Source organism: Hemiscyllium ocellatum, chromosome 7, assembly GCF_020745735.1.
Source record: "Hemiscyllium ocellatum isolate sHemOce1 chromosome 7, sHemOce1.pat.X.cur, whole genome shotgun sequence".
Taxonomy (NCBI): Eukaryota; Metazoa; Chordata; class Chondrichthyes; order Orectolobiformes; family Hemiscylliidae; genus Hemiscyllium; species Hemiscyllium ocellatum.
Window position 1 is genome coordinate 66895060 of NC_083407.1, and position 16349 is coordinate 66911408.

The 16349-nt window shown below is 40.1% G+C and overlaps 1 protein-coding gene across 3 annotated transcripts in view; it reads right to left on the reverse strand.

Moving 5' to 3' along the window:
• Positions 1–16349, reverse strand: part of LOC132817475 (WAS/WASL-interacting protein family member 1-like) — a 132589-nt gene that overhangs the window by 21967 nt on the left and 94273 nt on the right. For all 3 annotated transcript variants that reach the window (XM_060827928.1, XM_060827925.1, XM_060827926.1), the window contains exon 2: positions 15555–15649. In XM_060827928.1, coding sequence (XP_060683911.1) covers positions 15555–15608 — 54 coding nt within the window. In that variant the 5' untranslated portion in view covers positions 15609–15649. The remainder of the gene's footprint in view (positions 1–15554; positions 15650–16349) is intronic.

A 16349-nucleotide genomic window follows, 5' to 3' on the forward strand; every position in this document is an offset into this window, starting at 1 on the left:
CTCCCCTATACCTTCCACCCTTCACCTTAAATTTATGTCCCCTTGTAATACTCTGTTGTACCCTGGGAAAAAGTTTCTGACTGTCTACTCTATCTATTCCTCTGATCATCTTATAAACCTCTATCAAGTCACCCCTCATCCTTCGCCGTTCCAACGAGAAAAGGCCGAGAACTCTCAACCTATCCTTGTACGACCTATTCTCCATTCCAGGCAACATCCTGGTAAATCTTCTCTGCACCCTCTCCAAAGCTTCCACATCTTTCCTAAAGTGAGGCGACCAGAACTGCACACAGTACTCCAAATGTGGCCTAACCAAAGTCCTGTACAGCTGCAACATTACTTCACGACTCTTGAATTCAATCCCTCTGCTAGTGAACGCTAAATACACCATAGGCCTTCTTACAAGCTCTATCCACCTGAGTGGCAACTTTCAAAGATCTATGTACATAGACCCCAAGATCCCTCTGTTCCTCCACCTGACTAAGAACTCTACCGTTAACCCTGTATTCCGCATTCTTATTTGTTCTTCCAAAATGGACAACCTCACACTTGGCAGGGTTGAACTCCATCTGCCACTCCTCAGCCCAGCTCTGCATCATATCTAAGTCCCTTTGCAAATGACAACAGCCCTCCTCACTGTCCACAACTCCACCAATCTTCGTATCATCTGCAAATTTACTGACCCACCCTTCGACTCCCTCTTCCAAGTCATTAATAAAAATTACAAACAGCAGAGGACCCAGAACTGATCCCTGCGGAACTCCACTTGTAACTGGGCTCCAGGCTGAATATTTACCATCTACCACCACTCTCTGACTTCGACCGGTTAGCCAGTTTTCTATCCAATTGGCCAAGTTTCCCTCTATCCCTTGCCTCCTGACTATCCGCATAAGCCTATCATGGGGAACTTATCAAATGCCTTTCTAAAATCCATGTACACTACATCCACTGCTCTACCCTCATCCACATGCTTGGTCACCTCCTCAAAGAATTCAATAAGACTTGTAAGGCAAGACCTACCCTTCACAAATCTGTGCTGGCTGTCCCTAATCAAGCAGTGTCTTTCCAGATACTCATAAATCCTATCCCTCAGTACCCTTTCCATTACTTTGCCTACCACAGAAGTAAGACTAACTGGCCTGTAATTCCCGGGGTTATCCCTATTCCCTTTTTTGAACAGGGGCACAACATTCGCTACTCTCCAGTCCCCTGGTACCACCCCCGTTGACAGTGAAGACGGAAAGATCATTGCCAACGGTACTGCAATTTCCTCTCTTGCTTCCCACATAATCCTAGGATATATCCCGTCAGGCCCGGGGGACTTGTCTATCCTCAAGTTGTTCAAAATGTCCAACACATCTTCCTTCCTAACAAGTATCTCTTCTAGCTTACCAGTCCGTTTCACACTCTCCTCTTCAACAATACGGTCCCTCTCGTTCGTAAATACTGAAGAAAAGTACTTGTTCAAGACCTCTCCTATCTCTTCCGACTCAATACACAATCTCCCACTACTGTCCTTGATCGGACCTACCCTCGTTCTCGCCATTCTCATGTTTCTCACATACGCATAAAAGGCCTTGGGGTTATCCTTGATTCTATCCGCCAAGGATTTTTCATGCCCTCTCTTAGCTCTCCTAATCCCTTTCTTCAGGTCCCTTCTGGCTATCCTATATCCCTCCACTGCTCTGTCTGAACCCTGTTTCCTCAACCTTATGTAAGCCTCCTTCTTCCTCTTTACTAGACATTCAACCTCCCTCGTCAACCAAGGCTCCCTCACACGACCATTTCTTTCCTGCCTGATAGGTACATACATATCAAGGATACGTCGTATCTGCTCCTTGAAAAAGTTCCACATTTCCACCACATCCTTTCCTGACAGCCTATGCTCCCAACTTATGCTCCTCAAATCCTGTCTTACAGCATCATAATTTCCCTTCCCCCAATTGTAAAATCTACCATGTTGTGCGCACCTATCTCTCTCCATAACCAAGGTGAAAGTCACAGAATTGTGGTCACCATCACCAAAATGTTCACCCACTAACAAGACCATCACTTGTCCCGGTTCATTACCGAGTACCAAATCCAATATGGCCTCCCCTCTGGTTGGACAATCTACATACTGAGTTAGAAAAGCTCATTATCTACTTTTCACAAGCCTACATCATCCTTCTTGTCTGAAGCTAGCTTGATTTTGCCACTCAAGAGGACTCACCACTGCTGCAATATCCCAGTATACCCTGGGGTTTCTGATATCAATATGATCTTCCAAAGGTCTTTGTGAACCTGGTCAAGTATGGCCAGACCAGAGCTGCCCTGCATGGCTTGTGACATTTTGTTGGGACATGACAGACATGGGAAAAATAGGTGCTCATTTTGTGGACCAGGACCTGGAGATCCTGGTGTATGTGTCGTGTGGAGGAAGACTGTTCCATCCTCCAGGACTGGCAGAGATGGTCACAAAAACCTGAGGTTGCCATGCTGTTAGGAAGTTCCAGGGTTTTGACCTTGTGACTTTGAAGGAATGGCAACATGGCTCCAAGCTAGGATGTGAGGGAACGTGCAGGTTCTCTCAAGCATCAGCTGCCCTTGCCCTTCTAGGTATTGAGATTATGGGTTTGGAAGGTGCTGACAAAGTATCTTTGGTATGTTGCTACAGTGTATTTTTCAATGGTACTCACCATGCGTCAGTGGTGAGGGGAGTAAATATTGATGGCAGACAATAGTGGGGGGGGGAGAAAGAGGGGGGTCAATTAATGCTTTGTCCATGATGGTGTTAAGTATCAAGTGTTGATGGAAAATAAAAATCAATCATGTAATTTCAGAAGGCTGTTTATTGTGATTTATGTTTGGAAACTGGTCATCCAATGTATTTATTCAAAATATTACTTCCTTACAATATTTTCAGACTATTGTGCCACGGTTCAACAATTTTTAAATATAAATCACCTTAGTACATACAGCAAGACCTTTCTTTTAAAATGATAATGCGTGTCAAAAATTGAAACGACAAATAAAGGAACTCCCTAATCCTAACACCTCTCAAATATTCACACTCAATGTTTCTCCCACTTACATTCATCTGCAAAACAATAATTACCCAATAAAATATCGTACAAATACACACACCAGAAAGGCAAAGTGTGAAAACCATCATGTAAATGGACTATCGTTTCGGTGAGATGGATAAACTGGGCATGGATAAGATATTCAAGTCCGTTAGTTATTTAAACTAAACCTAACTGAAAGCATATCACTAGGATGGAGTCACACATCTTCAACTAATATCTCTTTTCTCTATTCTCGAAATTATTTATCAACCTTGGCCACGAATGATACTAAGCAAAAATAAATTCAAGAATTATTGGCTATGCATCACTTGTGACAAAAAGAATCATCTATTTCATGGGTCTTCAGAGTATAGTCTCCATTTACTCTACTGTTGTTGGTCCAGGCTAGTGATCAATTACAAGTCCAGCTGGCTTGTGAAACAATAACCTTCCTTTATGCAGTCAAGGAGAAGCCATCAATAAATGATAACACGATTTTTTTTTAAAATCAAGCTAGCTTCAGACAAGAGGGATGATGTAGGCTTGGGAAAAGTAGATAATGATATTATGGAGAGCTACTTCCATTTTCAACTGCTGGTGGTATTGTGCAACTGTGAGTGTGACCGTGGTGTTTGAAGACTGAGGGCCAAAAGAGAATTTGAGAATCCACCAAAAATATAATGAATTTTCATATATAACTATGTACCCTGTAGCTGTAAAATGAATTAATAAACTAATTCTTCAATTTGCACCTTTATATTTTCCAAGGAATTCCACTGAAATTTATAGTATGGCATGGGTTAGTCAGTCAACTGACCTATTCCAACATTAATGCTCCACACAAACTCTTACAACTTTACATCATTTCTTTCTATTCCTTTTCCCCTTGTACTTAATTACGTTTCTCTTTGTCTCAACCATTTCATATGGAAGGAAATTCCACATTCTAATTTTGAACTAATTTTTTTTTCATTCAGAGGCATTGGCTTCACTGGCTGGCTCAGCATTTATTATCTATCCCTAATTGCCATGAATTTACTTAATTGTAAGAAACTAGGGCTCAGAAACTGCAGCTATATGATACATGCTTTTGGAAGGTGAATGTTAGTTACACCTTAAGATTTGTGCAACTCCCCTGTCACAAATTGTAACTGCTGTCAAAGACAACAATTATATGTGCATATACAGTGTCTATCTGGACAGGGATCCTTGATGTTTTTCAAACTTTTATACTTCAAAAACTATACCTGAAAAAAAAATACGCGAAGGAAAGATTGTTTTACATCGTCAAGAGATTTTGTTTCCAAACTGAGTTTGTGAGAGAGAGAGACTTCCAAGTGTTTGTCGAGTTTCAATCTGGAGAAGGTTTTCTTTAATGTCTGAAACTTTATATTTCAACAAAATTTATGGGAAAAAATATACGCAAATGAGAGATTGTTTTAGATATGGAGCTGGTGGTGAGGCCGACATATGGATGGCTTGAGAGAGATTTTTTTTAATCCGGAGATTGGAAGTATACAGTTGGTGGATATGAAGAGGAGGCATTTTTGATTATTCCAATTAAGTGTTTGATTTCTTTTTAAGATTCATATGTTTAAATTTTGTTTTATCCTTTGCATGATTAAGATTAAAATCTGTTGATAAAAGAATAGCTTGTTTTTATTTATAACGTACTATTGAGAGCTTCTTCTTAGCTTAATGCCACTGAGAACATTCGAGAGACACAATATGATGATCAGTAGATTTAGATAAGTAATTACACAGTGGGACCATTCGTGTAGATGGATGCCTGTCATGAAAGGTAAGAAGGTCATACCAAAGTCTCCTGTGGTTATTCCTCTCTTTAACAGATATTCTGTTTTGGGTACTGTTGATGGGGATAGTCTCTCAGAGGAAAGCAGAAGTCGCAGTCAGTTATTGGGCACTAAGAATGAATTGCATTAAACAAAGTTGGTCAAGACTTTAAAAAAAATTGTTATAGGCGACTCTCCTATCAGGGGCACACACAGGAAATTCTGCGGCAGGTGAGCATCTTGCTTTCCTGGTGCCAGGGTTAAGGACATCTCAAAACATTTTAAGCATATTGTCAAAGAGTGTGAGCAGCTGGAAGTTGTTATACCCAGTGGTAGGAATGACAGTTAGGGAAAGGGTTAAGGCTTTACAGAACGAATACAAGAGAATAAGTAGGTTAAAAAAAGTGCAAAATAGTAATCTCTGGTTTACTTCCAGTGCTAAGTTCAAATGAGGGAAGTGATAAAAGATAGGACAGATATATCAATGGCTGAAGAGATGCTGCAAAGTTCTGGGAATAAAACTCTTGGATCATTGGGATATCTTTAGAGATAGAAAAGACGTGTTCAAAAGGGATGGGTTTCATCTGAACTAGAAAGGAACTGATACTCTGCTGGAGATTAGAGATTAGATTAGATTAGATATTAGATTCCCTGCAGTGTGGAAACAGGCCCTTCGGCCCAACCAGTCCACACCGACCCTCTGGAGAGTAACCCACCCAGACCTATTTCCCTCTGACTAATGCACCTAACAATATGGGCAATTTAGCATGGCTAATTCGGCTGACTTGCACATCTTTGGACTGTGGGAGGATACCGGAGCACCCGGAGGAAACCCATACATATACCAGGAGAATCTCCACACAGACAGTTGCCTGAGGCTGGAATCGAACCTGGGAGCCTGGTGCTGTGAGGCAGCAGTGCTAACCACTGAGCCACCGTGCCACCCATATTTCATAGTTTTGTTTCAGGAGAGCGGAGTGGGGGTTTCTAAGCAGCAGTGAAGATAGAAAGACAGATGAGGATAGTTCTGAATCAGAAAACAGCAAGTTAATTAGAAAAGACAGACAAAAACATGTCTGAGAATGAGATAATTCAACTGCATTTATTTCAATGTAAGGGTCTTACACTGAACTCAGGGCATATATCGGACATGGGACTGGGACGTCACACCTTTTACACAAGCCTGGCTGAGGGAAGGACAGGACTGACAGTTCAATGTCCTGAGTTTTAATTGTTGTAGGAAGAATAGAAGGAGAGTTAAGAGAGGAGGAGTGGTATTTTTGATTAAAGAAAACATTACCACTATAATTAAAGAGGATATTTCTGAGTGATTGTCCAGTAAAAATATATGGGCTGAAATTAGAAATAAGAAAAAGATGATCACCTTGATGGGATTGTACAAAAGGGCCCTCAATAGTCAGAGGGAAATAGAGGTGCGAATATATAGAGAGATCTCAGATATATGTAGGAATAATAGGTTGTAATAGTAGTAGATTTTAATTTTCCAAACATTGACTAGGACATGCCACAGTGTTAAAGGTTTGGATGGTGAAGAATTGGTTAAATGAGTTTAAGAAAATTATCTTTATCAATATGTAAATGTTCCTACTGGATAATGAGCAAAACTTGACCTTCTTGAGAAATAAGGCAGTCAAGTGATTGAAGAGTTAGCAGGGAAACACTTTGGACGAGTGGCAATAATTCTATTAGTTTTAAAATAGTTATGGAAAAGGATACGAGTCCCATAAAGTTAAAGTTCTCAGTTGGAGTAAAGCAAACTTAATGGTATGAGACAAGTACTTTCAAAAGTTCACTGAACTAGACTTTTTGCAGGTAAAAGGAATGACTAACATGTATGAGGCATTCAAAAGTGTGATAACGGGAGTTCAGGGCATTATGTCCTGTTGGAGTGAAAGACAAAGCTGGTAAGATTAGAGGACAATGGATGAATAAAGGTAGAGGTTCAAGACTAGAATTAAAAAAAACACACATTAGATATAGACAACTGGGATCAAATTAATCTCTTGAAGTGCATAAAGAGTGTAGCAGCATTCTTAAATGGGAAATCAGGAAGGCAAAGAGGGAATATGAGATAGCCTTGGCAGTTAAGATTAAGGATAATCCAAAGAGATTCTACAAGTACATTAAGAGCAAAAGAGCAACTATGGAGAGAGTAAGGCCCTTTAAAGATCAACAAGATCACCTTTGCATTGAACCTCACGAGATGAGTGAGAAATTAAATGAATATTTTGCATCAGTTTTAGTGTGGAGAAAGAAATGGAAGCTAGAGAATTCAGGGCAATAAATATTAATGCTTTGAAAGCAGTTTGTTTTACTTCAGAGGAAGTATTGGAGGTCTTAGAAAACAAAGGTGGATAAGTCTCCTAGACCTGATCAAGTGTATCCAATAACATTGTGGTAAGTTAGGAAGGAAATCATGAGGCCCCTAGCGGGAATATAACCACGGGTGAGATGCCAGAGGATTGGAGGATGCCTAATGTTGCGCCTTTATTTAGGACGGGCTGTTAGGAGAAGCCTGAGACCTGTAGACTTATGAGTCTGACATTGGTGGTGGGTAAATTGTTAGAGACGATTGAGAAAGAGAGGATTTACATGCATTTGGAGAGGCAAAGAATGATTAAGGATAGTCAACATGGTTCTTGTGCAAGGAAAATCACGCCTCACAAACTTGATTGTGTTTTTTTGAAGAAGTAACCAAAAAGATTGATGAGGGTAGACATTAGACATTGTACCCTTGGACTTTAGTAAATCCTTTGATAAAGTTCAACATGGTAGACTAATTGTTGAAGTTAGATGATTTGGGATTCAAGGTGAACTTGCCAAATGGATACAAGAATTGGCTTTACAATAGGAGACAGAGGGTGATCATGGAGGTTGTTTTCAGACTGGAGGCCTGTGACTAGCAGTATTGCACAGGATTTAGTTGGTTTGTCATTTTACATAGATGATTTGGATAAGAATATAGGAGGCACAGTTGGTAAGTTTGCAGATGACATCAAAATTGGTGGTATAGTGTATAGGTGAAGAAGGCTATCTAAGATTACAAAGAGATCTTGATCAATTGAGCCAACAGGCTGAAGAATGGCAGTTGCAGTTTAACTTGGATAGATGAGGTAATGCATTTTGGTGAAACAAAAAAGGTGCAGGATTTATACAAATAATGGTAATGAGGTTTCAAGCAATTGTATCTTCAAGAGACAAGAGAAAGGACAGCAATTGGTTGGGTTGATTTCTCCTATTTTTTTGAAAGGACAATTTTCAATTACTAATTTTCCCTCATCTCATCTACTGAATGCATTGCTACCTGCCAGATGGCCATTCTGTATACATTAATCCAGCTGTTTCTTGCAGATGATAAAAGTTCAAACAAAATTCTTTACTTAGAGAGTAGTAAGGGTATGGAATGCTTTGCCTGCAACGGGAGTAGATTCGCCAATTTTAAGTGCATTTAAGTCTTCATTGTACAGGCATATGGACACACATGGAATAGTGTAGGTGGGATGGGCTTCAGATTAGTATGACAGGGCAGTGCAACATCGAGGGCTGGAGGGCCTGTGATGCGCTGTAATCTTCTATGTTAAAACTGATTCTTTCCTGGGCACTGAGGTTGTCTAGTGGGCACTACAGGATACAATTCACAAATTCAGGCTGATTTTTTTTTCCTTTGTTCCCAGCTTAGGGATACTTCTCAGTTGGGGTGGTACAAATGTTATGAACTGAATCTTTTCAAAGGGGAAATCAACCCCAACCAATTGCTGCCCTCTCTCTTGCCTTTTGGAGATACTGGTTGCTTGAAATGTCATTTTTACCTTTACAGCTTCCTATTTTTTAGTGAGAATTTCTAAATTGACCAGCAGGTGCCTTATCATTTCTGCTCAATGAATTTAATAGATCTATTAATCAAATAGAGTTCAGATCAGATTCAACAGAGTTTCTGCCCTATCAGCTAGTTTGCAGCAAGATGATACAGCTACAAAAAACTCTAAGACTTCTTTGAAATGAGAGCGAAATTACCAGGACTCTGTCACATCATAAAAGGCGTCGTGCTGTTGTCCATCAAGTAGAGCATTGAACAAGAAAAGGTAAACAAATCAGAACAGAATTTCTCCAAAAGAGATTCTGTGAAGGTTCCTCTTGTATCTAAGTGAGTCGATCCACTGTTAAATCTAATCTAGGATTGTCATTCAGCTGCAACCGGTGCAGCTGGAGTAGCAGAAGTAGTCTGGTCTCAGCAGCCTTCAGTGAAATGATGGATTTGGAAATAATAGGAGGACGTTTTCAGAACTGGCCAACCTAGTGACCTTATTCATGTGTAGAGGCCGTGTGGGTGCAGTAGAAGATGAATTGCATCTGTTAAATCTTAATTCAAAAATAAGTTACCATCTTCAGTAAGAGATATCTGTCAAACGGGGGACTGCAGCACACAGAAGGGAACCAAGACAGAAATACCTACTTGACTTTTCCCTCACCAACCCACTTATCCCTGCGGCATCTGTTCATTATACGGTTGGTAAGAATGACCTTCATTTGTCGAATTACAATTGTGTCTGCACACTGAGGACACATCCTCAACGAGTAGTGCAGGACAAACAGCACACAAAATGGGATAGATTCAAAACAAACCTAGCCACTCAAACCTAGTCATCCTTTAGGCACTGTGGGCCCTCAGCAACAGAATTTTATTCAACTAGTCAGTAATCTTATGGCCCAGCATATCCTTCAGTGAGCCATTAGCATCAAGCCAGGGAATCAAACCTGTTTCAGAGGAGTGTAAGAAAACATGTCAGGAGCAGCTCAAGGCATACCTAAAAATGAAGTGCCAATCTGGTGAAGCTATAACACTGGATAACATATGGAAGATGATCATATGACCAATCCATCAGTTCAAACTCTGCTGTTCTGCCACATTCACAAATAGTGAGACAAATCAAATAATGAACTTGGAAAGAATGTTCAGCAGAGAGTGGCAAATGAAATTCAATCATGAAAAGTGAGAGGTGATGCATTTTGGGACGGCTAACAATGCAAGGGCTTACAATTGACAGTAGTACCCTAGGAAGTAAAGGATCATGGGAACCTTGGTGTGCATGGAGTATAGTGTACACATCTGGTAGCCACACTATAGGAAGGACATAATTGTCCTGCAATGTGCTAATTCAGAGGAGATTCACCAGTTTGTTGCCAGACTGGAGCAATTCAGCTATGAAAAGATAGAGTGGGGTTGTTTCCCTTAAAGCAGAACAACCAACTTCGATGGTCTTATCAATGACCCTCCCTCCATCATGAGGTCAGAGGTAGGGATGGTTGCTGATGACTGCACAAACATTCAGCACCTTTTGCAATCCCTCTGATTCTAAAGCAGTCTGTACTGTTGTGCAGCAAGACCAAGATAACATTCAGTTTTGGCTCATTGGTGGCAAATAACATTTATGCCATACAAGTGCCAGGCAATGTCCATCTCCAACAGAAAAAAAATCTAACCATTTCTACATAACAATCAATGGGATTACCATCAATGTATATTCCACCATAAACATCCAGGGCATTACCACTAATCAGAAACTGAGCTGGACCTCACTGCGTGAATACGGAGTACAGGAGGAAGTTAGAGGTTGGGAAATTCTACAGTGATTAGCTCTCTCTTTGCTCCCACATGCCTGTCCACCATCTACAAGGCACAAGTTAGGATTGTGATGGAACATGTTACACTTCTTTGGATCAGTACAAATCCAACAAAACTCCGAAATGACACCAAATAAGACAGACCTACTAGGTGGGCATTTCAGTTGCCACCATGACAACAAACTATATTTGTATAGCACTTCCATCATAATGAAAACCCCAAAATACTTCACAGAAACATTACAAAACAAGGTATGACCTCATGCCACAAGAGAGACATTCAGTCAGATAACCAAAAGCGGAGTCAAATCGATCAGTTTCAGGAAATGTCTCGAAGAAGAAAAGCATGTAGAGAGTGGAGAAGTTTAGGTAAGAAAATTCCAGACATTGGGACTTAGACAACTGAATGCTTGATCATCAATGGTGGTGCAATTATAATGTGAAATACATAAACTCAGAATACAGGATTGCAGATATCCTTATAGGCTTGAGAGATTGGGGGTGAATACAGAGATAGGAAAAGGACAAGGCCATGGAGTGATTTCAAAACAAGGATAAGAATTTTAAGATCAAGGCATTGCTTGATTGGGAGCCAACACAGAGGTGACAGGGGAATGGACCTTGCTATGAGTTAAGGCATAAGTAGCTGTTTTGATAAACTGAATATCGCACAGCGTGGCAGCAATGCATGCCACCTACAAGCTACTCTGCAGCAATTTGCTGAGCCTCTTTTCGTAGCACTTCCAATCTTGTGGCCCTCTACTAGAAGGGTAGGAGAGACAAGGAAACATGCAAGTCCCAAGCCACACACCATCCTGACACAGAACTAAATCATCAGTCTTTCTCTGCAGCTGTGTTAAATCCTGGAACTCCCTCTTTAACCGCTTTCTGGACATACATATATGACACAGCAATTCAAGAAGCAGCTCAACTTTTCAAAAGTAATTAGAATGGACGACAAATATTGGCCTTCTTGGTGACTCCTATGAATAAATAAGCATATGTTTATGCAATAACTATAGAAATAACCTAGAAGTTAGATCATGTCCCATCATGCTCAATCGTGGAAATGAATTCAAATAGTGTAGTTATTGTTGGCTGATATCAATAATTAATAACCAAGAAACCCGAATAGTCAATCAAATGTCTTATTGGCCACTCTTATTGGCCAAGTCCCATAAATGAACTGCCTGTAGTCTTCTATGCAGTGGCCCACACCAACCTGTAAATTAGTGGAAATAGTGTTTCCTGGTTCCATTGATCCAGTCACAGCCAGAGAATCATCTGAAATGGAATCTCTCAGAACACTAACCGTCATCACTGGAGTACCCCAAAAATTTACCTCTGGTCTCCTTTTTTATCATCCACAAGTTGACAGTGGCAAAGATAATCTTAAAACATATTGTCAGATCGCAAACATGCACTGATGATAGCTACTTCTTGTGGCCTCTCGAATGTCTCTGATTTGTTACACTACTTGTCCAGTATTCAAACTAGATGAGCAAAAATTACAGTCTTTCTATTGGGATGACCCCAACTTAGGGATTACGTTTTGAGGTCAGTGTCAATTGAACAATGCTAGCTGCGTGTTACGCTCCAACTTCCTTCAGCATTTCTATAAGCATTTACACTTGACGGCGTCATGTTGAAATATCCATAAATGGTGCAAAGCTTTCTGCAACACTGTTGCATTATTACAAGAACTCTCCGAACAGTTCAAGATTCTGTCCCTCCTTAACCAATCAGATTGAAAGAATCCTGATTGCGACTTGCAGAGTTTGAATCAGGAAATGTAAGTTGCCACAATTAATTCAATGCTGTATTATCTACAAAAGGGAAATCCAGAGTAAAGAAAATGTGGGATTGAGACAGAGGGAGAGGGAAAGAGGAAAGACACAAAGTTAGATTTTATAAACCACAACAATAATTTGATTTTGAAGGAATGACAGTCTGTAGCTATACAAGTTAAAACTTCAATGCCAGAGAGGTTGTTCGAGAGTAAATAAGACTTAAAAATAATAATTGACTATCCACAACACGAATAATTAACTGAGGGAGAGTGGACATCAATGAGACAAGAACAGAGCAGAACCAAATACCCTGGAGCCAAAGACTGGAGGGAAAAATGGTGACTGGACAAAGCACCATCTTCAAGGACTAGGTAGTTCAGATACAGTCAAAGAATATTCATTCAAGAGGGAGAAGCAGGGCAAACAAATCCAAAGCTCCTGGAGCAAACAGAAATAGAAACTAAAGTGGCTTATGACTTGTGTCAACCAAGAACCAACCAGAACACAGAATGTTTAGAAGGGACAACCAAAGAAGGTTATGAAAAGAAAAACAGGCAGCTGACATTAAGGGAATCCAAAAGTCTTCTACAGGCACATAATACAGGTAAAAGGACAACTTTGTCAGATTAGGGACAAAAAGGGAGATTTGCACATGGAGACAAGGGCATGGATGAGCTATTAAATTAATATTTTCCACCAAGGAGGCACACTTTACATGGGCCATGAAAACAGAGGAGAAAGTCCAGGCACTGGGGTAAAAAGTGATATGGTATGGTATTGGAGAAGCCATTGGTACTAACAATAGACAAGGCACCTGCACAGATGAGGTGCAGGATATTGAAGGAAGGGAGATGGAAATTGCAGAACCTCAGGTTATAATCTTTCGGCCTTCCCAGGATTTGGAGGTGGTGCTGGAGGACTGGAGAATTGTAAAGGTTACATTCTTGTTCAAAAAAAGGAAACTTTTAAGAATAAGCCCAGCAATTGCAGACTAGTCAGGTCAGTCAGTTTAAAGTTGGTAGTGAGGGAACAATAATTTGAGATAGAATTAATAATGACATGGTCAAATGTGGGTTATTAGGGAATGCCGGCATGGATTGATTAAAGGAAACTCACTTGCTGGAGTACTTTAGGAGAGGTAACTGAGAGGGTAATGCTGTTGATGTGGTGTATGTGGAAGTGACAAAAGTTTGAATTTAAGGAATAAAGTCAATGTGAATACAACACTGGCAGAGTCAGGAAACAGAGTAATGGTTAATAGACATATTTCAGGCTGGAGGAAAGTTTGCAGAGAGGTCCCACAGGAATTAGTACTTGCTTTTCCAGATTTATATCATATTAACTGTTAGGAGGACAGTACAGAATTTTAAAAGAACATTGACAATTCAGAGAGTGGGCAGACAGGGAGCACATGAAGTTCAATGTGGAGAAGTGTGAGGTGATGTACATAAATAACTACTATAAAAGTGTGAATAGGAGCAAAGAGACAGAGAAGAGGTGGTGGAGAGCATGGTCAATAAGGCATTGAGTATCCTGTGCTTTAATAATAGTGCCTAGAGTTAAGAGAAGTTATCCTTAGCTTGTGTAAAGCACGAATTAGATCTCAGCTGGAACATTGCGTACAGTTCTGTGAACCACACTTTAGGAAGGATATGAATACATTGGATAGAATAGAAAGAGGCTTATGGCAGTAGATCCAAGGATGAAAAAATCCTCAGTCATGAAGATAGATTGGAGACACTGCGACAGTTTCTCTTGGACAGAAGGATAGAGGCTGTACAGGACATTAGTTAGGCCACTTTTGGAACATTGTGTGCAATTCTGGTCTCCTTCCAATCAGAAGAATGTTATGAAACTTGAAAGAGTTCAGAAAAGATCAACAAGGATGTTGCCAGGGATGCAGGGTTTGAGCTATAGAGAGAGGCCGAATAGACAGGCACTGTTTTTCCTGAAGTATCGGAGGCTGAGGGGTGACCTTATAGAGATTTATTAAATCATGAGGGTCATGGATAGGATAGACAGACAAGGTCTTTTCCCTGGGGTAGGGGAGTCCAGAACTAGTGGGCATAAGTTTCCGGTGAGAAGGAAAAGATTTAAAAGGGATCCACGAGGCAACTTTTTCACACAGAGGATGATGCATGCATGGAATGAGCTGCCAGAGGAAATGGTGGAGGCTGGTACAATTACAACATTTAAAAGGCATTCTAGATGGGTATATGAATAGGAAGGGTTAGAGGGATATGGGCCAAGTGCTGGCAAATGGACTTTAGAATATCTGGTCAGCATGGACAAGTTGGATCGAAGGTCTGTTTCCATGCTGTACATCTCTATAACTCCATGGACAGAGCAGACAGGCAGAAAGTGTTCCAGATCATAAAAACAAATCAAGAACAAGAGGGGACTAATTTAAAGTGATTTGCAAAATGCCACGTGAGAAAAAAATTCTGCACAAGTGGTTCAGATTTGGAGCACTACCTGGATGTGTGGTTGAGGTAGTTCAATTGAGACATTCACGTGAACATTAAATGAGCATTTAACTGAAATAATATTCAGGGTTATAGGGGAACAGTGGGAGAATGGTGTTAAATCATTATGCTCATCTGAGACAAATAGATTATCTCTGCACTGTAATAGTTTTGTGATTTTATTCCTGCACTCTCCTGTTCATTGTTCCATCATTCATCATCCATAAGTTTAAGTTTATTCAGATAAACTTTAAGAAACACTGAAACACAGACAGAAGCCACTAGGCCCAACAAGTTTAATACTTGTCAAGAATGAGTTATTCAACCTAATCCCACTTCCAATTCTTGATTCATAAAGTGCTTTCCAATTTATATAGGAGGAGGGCGTCTGACTATCACTCCACCATACAGGGCATTCCAGTTTCTTCCTGGCAAAGTACTTTTTCCTTTAAAATTTTATGCACGCCAGTTTTGCCACTCTACAAAGAGTGTCTTTATTGTAGAGACTGTCTTTTTAAAAACTGGCCATAACTCCCACCAATGTCATGTTGTGGATTGAAAAAAAAGTGAACTTTATTTCACATTATTTAATGACAATTTGAACTATTATGCAAATGACTTGAATAAAGTTTATAGCATTTTTTTCTTAAAATAGCAAAAACTCAGTTTTTTTTGTAGAGACCAAGAAAATGTCAGGGAATAACGCATATAATGCTGTGTTATAACAGCATCTTTATGAAAGCAACTTTTTAAAAAAACTCTTGCACAAGGCATTTTCATCATTAAAAAATACCTAACAGTGTTCAGACATCCTACCTGTGAAAATGCTGGAGGAGGAGGAGGACCAGGTGGGGGAGGAGGCGGCGGCATCTCCTGGATTCAATGTGTGCACTGGTTAACTTTTCAAAACCCTAAAAGACAAAAAGTTATATTCCAGAGGTCCACTTTAATAAGTTTAAAAACAATCTAAGTATATGAACAAACATGCACATCAATAAGTAAGTGGAAATCTCAAAATCACTGGACAGTTTCACCTATAGGAACATTTCTCCATTTTTCACCCAGCTATATACCAGCATTGCAGATTGATCGTGGAATAGAGAAACAAACAACTTAATTCCTAAAAAGGATGTAAAAATTGGATGGTTTCTATAATGATGCCCGATCTGCCACACCGACATTTGGTGCAAACTTGGAAAGCTGCCTAATAATCTCTACACTATGTTATATATTCCCTAGGGGGCATAGGTTTAGGCTGAGAGGGGAAAGATATAAAAGAGACCTACGGTAAAACTTTTTCCATATAGAGAGTGGTATGTATATAGAATGAGCTGCCAGAGGAAGTGGTGGAGGCTGGTACAATTGCAACATTTAAGAGGCATTTGGAAGGGTATATGAATAGGAAGGGTTTGGATGGATACAGGCCAGGTGCTGGCAGGTGGAACTAGATTGGGTTGGGATATCTGGTCGGCATGGACGGGTTGGATCAAAGGGTCTGTTTCCATGCTGTACATCCCTATGACTCTATTCCAACGGTTACAATTTAAAAAGTAATGATGATTTAACATGAAGTGAATGGAAATCACAATATTTTAAAATATTGAATTTCTC